We start from the raw sequence: 9,141 nt of genomic DNA, 5'->3' as shown, positions 1-9,141 counted from the left end.
ATGTATTGAGGTACTACTTAGTAAGGAACTTTCCTCACCTGGTTGTCTTTATTGCAAGGAAAAAGCAAAACCCTGCAGCCACTAGGCCTTCCATGGAATGAGTTTGCCACCCCTGCTTTAGACTGGCTTTTGCCGTATTTAGGACTAAGCCATTTCATTAGTCCAGTCACAAAGGAATATCACACTTCTGACCCTAGACTAACTCCAATCACCTACTCTTAACCCCTGACTTCTGACCCTCTGGCTCAGTCACATCACTTTGAACTGTTATTCTGATTGATCAGCGCTCTTGCAGACAATGCTGCACCTCTCCTCAAAGCCCGCGGATGTCGCCGTTTCTCCACCATATCACCTCTTACTCTCTCTTCCTCCCCCTCTCGGTTCCCGTTCCCAGCCCTGCTGTCTCTCTCTCTCTCCACTCCCCCCATCTTTCTTCTATGGGCTACAGCACAAGTAGAAGAAAAAAATCCAGCTAAAAGCTTTTCCGGTCTGCTAGCCTCAATTTCCTCTAAAGACGTCTCTCGCAGAGAGGAGAGGAGGACGCACACAGGCAGACTGACAGACCAACGGTTGTAATTGCACCGGCGGTCACCGAGAAGACTAATCTTCACTCTTATCTTGTACTGAAGGATATGGTTTCTTTAGGAGGGGCATGAACCGCGGAGCAGTGCTTCTCGGTGGCCTGTGCCGGGAAATGTGTCCGCCGTGGGTGTGAGGGAGAGCGGAATGGTCTGCCTGGACGAAACACACTGGTCTCGCACGGCCGCTCCTGTCTCCGGTATCCACGCGCTCCCGACTGCGCCAATCGAGCGCCGCTCGGTCCATAGCGGTGTGATTTGTTTCACGGACGGCCTCAAACACATTGGGCAGCCCACTTGTCTTTTATCGTTACATAATTGAAACTGAATGTATGTGTCGCTCCCGTAACCCGGACTGATTCTCAGGCAGGGAGGCAGAGATGTGTGTGTGACACTGTGTGTGCGCGCCTGTGCTGGATCCAGGGGCAGGGCTGTCTGTCTGTCTGTAACCGATCTACCCGCCGAGTGGACCGGACTGGACTGTGCATTAATTGTACTCGTGCATAAATTAACCACGGGCCAGCCCAACGTGAACCCTGGGTGGAAACCCGAGTCCAACGGGCAATGAGGGGAACAGCTTTGCCTCTCTTTACTTCTCTGGCCCTCGGTCTGATCTTTTTGTGTTTCTGCCAGAAGCATCTGGAAAGGATAACACAGGGATCCATCCACTCCCCCAGAAAGTAGACTGGAGAATAAATCACATCCTGGATGGAGGAGCATCCTTACTTCTAGAAATGTTGGATACAGTTGTCTCGAATTCCAGCTTCATGCTCATGGCCTACTGCTAATTTTAGAGGTGTAAATTATGGGATGGAAAACTGGGTTTTATTCTTTATAATAATAACCTACAACTGGAAGTGTTTGTTAAAGTTATTACACTGTTATTAATGACTTCCATTGTTGATGAGTTATTACTGTTTTTAATTTCTCTCATTTTGCCATTGGATTGGCAATGACCTATTCACCCTGGCCACCAATGCATGTAACTAAGGATAACTGGATAACTGTGGTCCTCGCCCTCCATCGATTTTAGGCCGAGTTGAAGGAATACAACATCCTTTTCCCTAACTCTGAAACCACAACAAGTTGAAATCACTAAGCCTCTGTGACATGTCCTTGTATCCAGGCAACGGAATGTGACTGTAACAACTTCTCCCTTTCTCTAACTTCTAAACTCCGTTGAAACTACACATGCAGTGAAGATGTGTGCAGCCAGGTTCAGTAGCAGCAGTAGCGTCAACGGGGACCGGGATGAGACCACTACTAATGGACCCGGTACGGGCCCGGCCACCACATCCCGCATGCTGGACTGGTCCGAGGAGGGCACCCGCATCCTCCACAGCCTGGAGATTGGAACGGTCATGACCGTGTTCTACCAGAAGAAGTCCCAGCGACCGGAGAGGAGGACCTTCCAGATACGACAGGACACTAGACAGATAGCGTGGAGCCGCAACCCTGACAAGATAGAGGGAGAGAGTGAGTATAAGTCAACGTCCCAAATGGCACCCTATTCCCTATATAGTGTACTACTTTTGACCAGAGCCCATAGGGTTCTGCTCAAAAGTAATGCACTATATAGGGAATAGTATGCCATTGGGGACACATCCTAAATGTTAGTGACAGTCGTGTACTACTTGTCTATTACATAGAACCTGGTGGTGTAGATCACTTGGCCTCATGTCTACACAACAACACACACCAGACAGGCACTATTTGCATCTCCCCTCAACTATCCCTCCCTCTGTCACTTACATCCTCTGTAACCATAACAACAAATGTGTCTGTCTCCAAGTCTTTCACTTTGTACTGTATAGTGTGTGCAGATTTTGTGGGATAAGCCTAGCAGCCTATCATGCTCTCCCATTGGCAGACTGCTGATATAAATAGAATGGAATAATAATGAATACATGGTCCTCTATGAGGGTGTGTTGTGCTGGCCCTGTCTGCTATAACTTTCACTCCACTGTCACCGTTTGACAGCTAGGTCATGAACCTCTGACCCTCATTAGCTGTGACCCCTAGCTGTCAGCTGTCCAGTTACAGTAGCTCCTCAGAGAACATGCTGGGGCCACATGGAGCCCTAAAGGTTGGCCAGTCACCACCCAGCCCTGTGCTTCCTGTCTGTTCTCCTTGGAGACTGTAGCTGTACAGAGCCAGGATGGTGGATCGAGTGGCAGTGGCATACTTAGCTGACTGGGATATTGTTTTGGTGGGAGGTAGGCTGAGCCATGGTTAGGTTATGTGTCTGGGCTGGGCGTGTATTATATTGTCTGGGCCTGGCTGTATTGTGTGGGATCTGTTCTGTACAGACTGAAAGAGGATCTATTATAATGTCTGTTAACCAGACAGGAGAGATAATAGACTTAGAATCCACAAAGAAAATGTTATCTTTGCATACAACTGGAGAGGAGTAGAAGATGCTCAACCAGCATGATAAAATGTTTTTTATGTTTTCTATACAGAAACCACATACTGTATATATACTCTACAGATATATGGTTGTCAAATAAAGCTGAAAGATTCAGGTTGTGACAAACATTGGTCTTGTTGACATGCATGCACACTAACACATAATCTGCATTTTTAATCTGCACCTTTCTTTCTCTCTCTTTCAGTCTCTCTCTCAGTAAAAGCTGTAGTGTGTAGGTGTGGTTTATACACTATATATACAAAAGTATGTGGACCCCCCTTCGATTAGTGGAATCAACTATTTCAGCCACACCCGTTGCTGACAGGTGTATAAATTAGAGCACATCACCATGCAATCTCCACAGACAAACATCGAGAGTAGAATGGCCTTACTGGAAAGCTCAGTGACTTTCAACGTGGCACTGTCATTGGATGCCACCTTTCCAACAAGTCAATTCATTTAACTTTTGCCCTGCTAGAGCTGCCCCAGTCAACTGTAAGTGCTGTTATTGTGAAGTGGAAACGTCTAGGAGCAACAACGGCTCAGCTGGCAAGTGGTAGGCCACCCACAGAACGGGACCGCTGAAGCACGTAATGCATTCAAATTGTCAGTCCAAACTGCCTCTGGAAGCAACGTCAGCACAAGAGCTGTTCATCGGGCAATTCATGAAATGGATTTCCATGGCCGAGCAGCCACACACAAGCCTAAGATGACCATGCGCAATGCTAAGCATCTGCTGGAGTGGTGTAAAGCTCACTGCCAGTGGACTCTTGAGCAGTGGAAACACGTTCTCTGGAGTGATGAATCACACTTCACCATCTGGCAGTCCGACGGACGAATCTGGGTTTGCCTGAATGCATAGTGCCAACTGTAATTTTTGGTGGAGGAGGATTAATGGTCTGGGGCTGTCTTCTCTTTTGGATAGGCCCCTTAGTTCCAGGGAAGGGAAATCTTAACGCTACATCATACAATGACATTTTAGACGATTCTGTGCTTCCATATTTGTGGCAACCGTTTGGGGAAGGCCCTTTCCTGTTTCAGCATGACAATGCCCCCGTGCACAAAGTGAGGTCCATACAGAAATGGTTTGTCAATATCATTGTGGAAGAACTTGACTGGCCTGCACAGAGCCCTGACCTCAACCCCATCGAGAACCTTTGGGATGAATTGGAACACAGACTGCAAGCCAGGCCTAATAGCCCAACATCAGTGCCTGACTTCACTAATAATTTTGTGACTGAATGGAAGCAAGTCCCTGCTGCAATGTTCCAACATCTAGTTGAAAGCCTTCCCAGAAGAGTGGATGCTGTTATAGCAGCAAAGGGGGACCAACTCCATATTAATGCCCATAATTTTGGAATGAGATGTTCAATGAGCAGGTGGCCACATACTTTTGGTCATGTTGTGTATCTGATAGTAGCCACACACACTGACAATATCTTGTGGTTTTGCTTGAGTACCTTGTTAATCATTCATGATCATAAACCATATTATGCTCAGAACATAATCTATTGTTAGCTATCTTGGTGTGTGTGTTTGCTACTGTGCTGCTATATTCCACTGGCTGGCCATCTCAAGTCTTTCTCCTTCTTACACATGCACTCACGCACTCACACTCACGCACTCACGCACTCACACACACGCACTCACACTCACGCACTCATAATTCGACCCCCCCCCCCCCCCCCCCCCCCGGATCCCACTCCTCCTCTTTACAAACATATTCCTCCATAACCCTACAACCCCCCCATAGGGAGTAACATTCCTGGAACTGTGAGTCTCCACTTCTCTATTCAGCTCTCCAACGCTCTCTCCTTTCCCCTGCTCTCCCTCCCTCACTCTATCCTTTCCCCTGCTCTCCCTCCCTCCCTCTCTCCTTTCCCCTGCTCTCCCTCCCTCACTCTCTCCTTTCCCCTGCTCTCCCTCCCTCACTCTCTCCTTTCCCCTGCTCTCCCTCCCTCACTCTCTCCTTTCCCCTGCTCTCCCCCTCACTCTCTTCTTCCCTCTGCTATCCCTCCCTTTCTCCTTTCCCCTGCTCTCCCCCCTCACTCTCTTCTTCCCTCTGCTATCCCTCCCTTTCTCCTTTCCCCTGCTCTCCCTCCCTCACTCTCTCCTTTCCCTGCTCTCCCTCCCTCACTCTCTCCTTTCCCCTGCTCTCCCTCCCTCACTCTCTCCTTTCCCCTGCTCTCCCCCCTCACTCTCTTCTTCCCTCTGCTATCCCTCCCTTTCTCCTTTCCCCTGCTCTCCCTCGCTCACTCTCTCCTTTCCCCTGCTCTCCCCCCTCACTCTCTTCTTCCCTCTGCTATCCCTCCCTTTCTCCTTTCCCCTGCTCTCCCTCGCTCACTCTCTCCTTTCCCCTGCTCTCCCTCCCTCACTCTCTCCTTTCCCCTGCTCTCCCCCCTCACTCTCTTCTTCCCTCTGCTATCCCTCCCTTTCTCCTTTCCCCTGCTCTCCCTCCCTCACTTTCTCCTTCCCTCTGCTCTCCCTCCCACCCTTTCTCCTTTCCCCTGTTCTCCCTCCCTCACTTTCTCCTTCCCTCTGCTACCCCTCCCTCTCCTTCCTCTAGCTCTCCCTCCCTCCCCCACTCTTCCATGCCCTCTGCTATCCCTCCCTCCTTCTATCCTTGCTCTCGTTCTCTCATTCCCCCTGCTCTCCCTCCTTCCCTTTCTCCTTCCCCTAACTCTCCCTTACTCGCTACCTCACCTCACCTGCTCTCCATCACTCTCTCCTTTCCCCTGCTCTCCCTTCCTCACTATCTACCTCTCTAGTCCATCCCTTGCTACTTCAGTTTTTACCACCCCCAGTTTTCCATCTGTTACTCCCTCTCCCTGTTCTCCCACTATCAATCTCCCAGGTCTTTTTCAACTAGCTCTCTCTCCTTCCTAGCTCTCCCTTGTCTTTCATCACTTATCTTCTCTTCTTATCTTACTTGTTTAAAGTTGAACCCTTGATGCTCAACTTCATGCTTTTCCACCTACCATTTTCATGCCACTCCCTCCTTTCTCACTTTTGTCTTCCTTTCTCTTGGTTATTTTCTTTTACAGTCAGTCTCATGTCCTCTACCAGTCCCCCTTTCTCCTTTGTCGTTTAGTTTATTCTCTCTCTCTCCTTCACTTTCTCTTCCCTTGAACATCTATCTGTTTCTATCTTTCCTTTCACCTCCCCCTCTTCTCTCCTCTTCAGCCTCTTTTGTTTCCTTAGTTTTCATTACAGTCCCTCTTTCTCTACCGCCGTTTTAAAACAACATTAATACGGTGTCCTTTTCTTTGTGTGTCTTGAGGGAGACCTGTGTGATGTCTGTTTACAGAGGTTACCAGTGCTGTAGCTGTGAGCTCTGTCGCACACACACACACACACATCTTCCCAGCCTCAGTATCACTAGTAGTATCACTCTTGAGTGGCAGGAAGTGCTGGTTAGCAGGGAGCTCTTCACTTCCTGCTTCAGACTGAAGTACTGAGCTCAGGAAAACAAAGGCCCCGGTGTCACTCTCTGTAAAAGGAATGGAGACTGGGAGATGGTGTGTGTGTGTGTGTGTGTTTACAACACAGTGTGTATGAACCATTCATTTGAATGATTTTAGCAGCCCCCACCCCCTTCTGTCAGTGCCACTGTGTAGCTGTTATAACGTGATTATTACGTCAATGCAACAGTACCAAGCATTCACATTTCACCCTGTTTGCTCACCTTCTCTGGAATATCCAAATCATACAGGAGGAATCCCAAATGGTACTCTATTCCCTATTAAGTGCACTACTTTTGACCGGGGCTCATAGGGCTCTGGTCAAAAGTAGTGCACTATATAGACAGGTTGGTTGTTTAGCAACAAAACCGATGTGTGCGCAACTATGGGGTAAAACACACAGGGTTGGTTTAGATTGTTGACAACATGTAAACTATATTTAGTCTCCAAATGTTTATTGAAAACATAAATACATTTGCACAATGAGCACTTTTTGTCTCTCAAATGCATCGTTGCAGTTGGTTAGCGAGCTAGTGAATTTTAGCCATATTAGCATAGACGTGACATCAGTCAAAACACCTCTAAACAAGACATGGTTTCAAAAACAAGATACAACCAGCTGAAACAAGCCACCTATGATTCCCCACATGGCAGCTTCTTGTCATTGTTGCTAGGTATCTGACAAATCAGAATCATGACAAAGTCTTCTGGCCCTATCCATGCACGCATCATTTTCCACACAATTAAAGACATTCCAGTCACGTCTCATTCTAGAACAGTGTGTTACAGGCCAGAAAGTTGGAATGATCTCTCTCTGGCTGGTTGTTGATGTTAGTTTAACTTTGACCACATAACATATACCACGCGGTACCAATGAGAACCACGTCATTAAAGCCACCCAATGTCACGGCAAAGCTAAGAAAAGACAGAACATTTTGTACAATGAAACGATATAGACGAGTCATCATATCAGTAGAAATTCCCATGACCTTCTGAGGTTATTATTCAGTATAGAAGACATTTGATTAGTCATGGCACCTCCCCACAGTGGAGGTGCCATAATACCCACAAAACCTAGCGGTCAAACAGGGAAATGGTTCCAATCGTTTTTCCACCATTCATTTTTCCGATAAGGAATTTTAGAAACATTTAAAAGAAGGGCTGTGTTTTGTGTAAGTTTACCCTGGTGTGACATTTAGATAACTATGTAAATCTCTCTAGGATAAAGTGACTTTTATCAATATATTCGGCTCTATTTACTCTCAGATTCGAAAATGCTAATTAGCATCAAAGTAGACATCATGCAAGTTTACAAATCCCTGCAAGCTCCTGCTCGTCATCTCTAACGGACACCTTTGCTAGTAGGTATTGTTCCTGCTCGTCATCTCTAACGGACACCTTTGCTAACAGGTATTGTTCCTGCTCGTCATCTCTAACGGACACCTTTGCTAACAGGTATTGTTCCTGCTCGTCATCTCTAACTGACACCTTTGCTAACAGGTATTGTTCCTGCTCGTCATCTCTAACGGACACCTTTGCTAACAGGTATTGTTCCTGCTCGTCATCTCTAACTGACACCTTTGCTAACAGGTATTGTTCCTGCTCGTCATCTCTAGCTGACACCTTTGCTAACAGGTATTGTTCCTGCTCGTCACCTCTAGCTGACACCTTTGCTAACAGGTATTGTTCCTGCTCGTCACCTCTAACTGACACCTTTGCTAACAGGTATTGTTCCTGCTCATCATCTCTAACGGACACCTTTGCTAACAGGTATTGTTCCTGCTCGTCATCTCTAGCTGACACCTTTGCTAACAGGTATTGTTCCTGCTCGTCATCTCTAACTGACACCTTTGCTAACAGGTATTGTGTCAATGTAAAACAGTTCACAGAATTTTCAATTTAATGAAATTTTGCCAATTTATTCATTACTAAATTTAGTTAATAGTTCACACAGAGATTTTTACCTTTGCCTCGTCCAGCTCATCATGGCATTTGTACTATGATAGCCACATTAGCAGCTAATTAGCTATTTATTTTGAAGGGGGAAATATATTGATAAAAGTCACCTTGTCCTAGAGAGATTTCCACAGTTATTAAAATGTCACTCCAGGGTAAGGCTACACGAAACACAGCCCTTCTTTTAAGTGTTTCTAAAAATCCCTATGGGAAACATTACCGGTGGAAAAACGATTGGAACCATTTCCTTGTTTTATGGGTATTATGACTCATACAATGGTACTCTATAGAGGTCATTGTAGGTGTATTTACTGCAGATCTATAGACTACAATAATCTCTCGTTGGTCTTTCTTCTTCAAGAGAGAAGTGTGTGTGTGTGTGTGTGTGTGTGTGTGTGTGTGTGTGTGTGTGTGTGTGTGTGTGTGTGTGTGTGTGTGTGTGTGTGTGTGTGTGTTAGAGAGAGATAGGGAGATGTGAGAAGAGGAGTGTGTGTCTTAATCACAGTCTGGACCAGGATGAAAGGCCTCAGAGGGAGGGAATACTGTTTTGTGTGTTTGTGGTGAGTGTGGCGCAAAATCCCAGTAAGCATGAGAAAGCCAGGCTGTATTAACTAACATGGTTATGGTGAGCCAAGCGTGACTCTTGGCTGGGAGGTTGATACGCCTTATTGTCCCAGACACACACACAAAAACATACACACACACATACACACACATACACCCACACACAGACCAA

The 9,141-nt window shown here is 46.7% G+C and overlaps 1 protein-coding gene across 1 annotated transcript in view; it reads left to right on the top strand.

Annotated features, from left to right (window-relative positions):
* The first annotated feature begins 446 nt into the window (after positions 1–446).
* Positions 447–9,141, top strand: part of LOC109882317 (1-phosphatidylinositol 4,5-bisphosphate phosphodiesterase gamma-1) — an 85,011-nt gene continuing 76,316 nt past the window's right edge. The window contains exon 1 of the mRNA XM_031785705.1: positions 447–2,054. Within this exon, the coding sequence (XP_031641565.1) occupies positions 1,781–2,054 (274 nt within the window). The 5' untranslated portion in view covers positions 447–1,780. The remainder of the gene's footprint in view (positions 2,055–9,141) is intronic.

This window comes from Oncorhynchus kisutch, linkage group LG13 (genome assembly GCF_002021735.2).
Source record: "Oncorhynchus kisutch isolate 150728-3 linkage group LG13, Okis_V2, whole genome shotgun sequence".
NCBI lineage: Eukaryota > Metazoa > Chordata > Actinopteri > Salmoniformes > Salmonidae > Oncorhynchus > Oncorhynchus kisutch.
The sequence above is the reverse complement of the archived record's forward strand: the minus strand, read 5'-3'. Positions and strand labels throughout refer to the sequence as shown.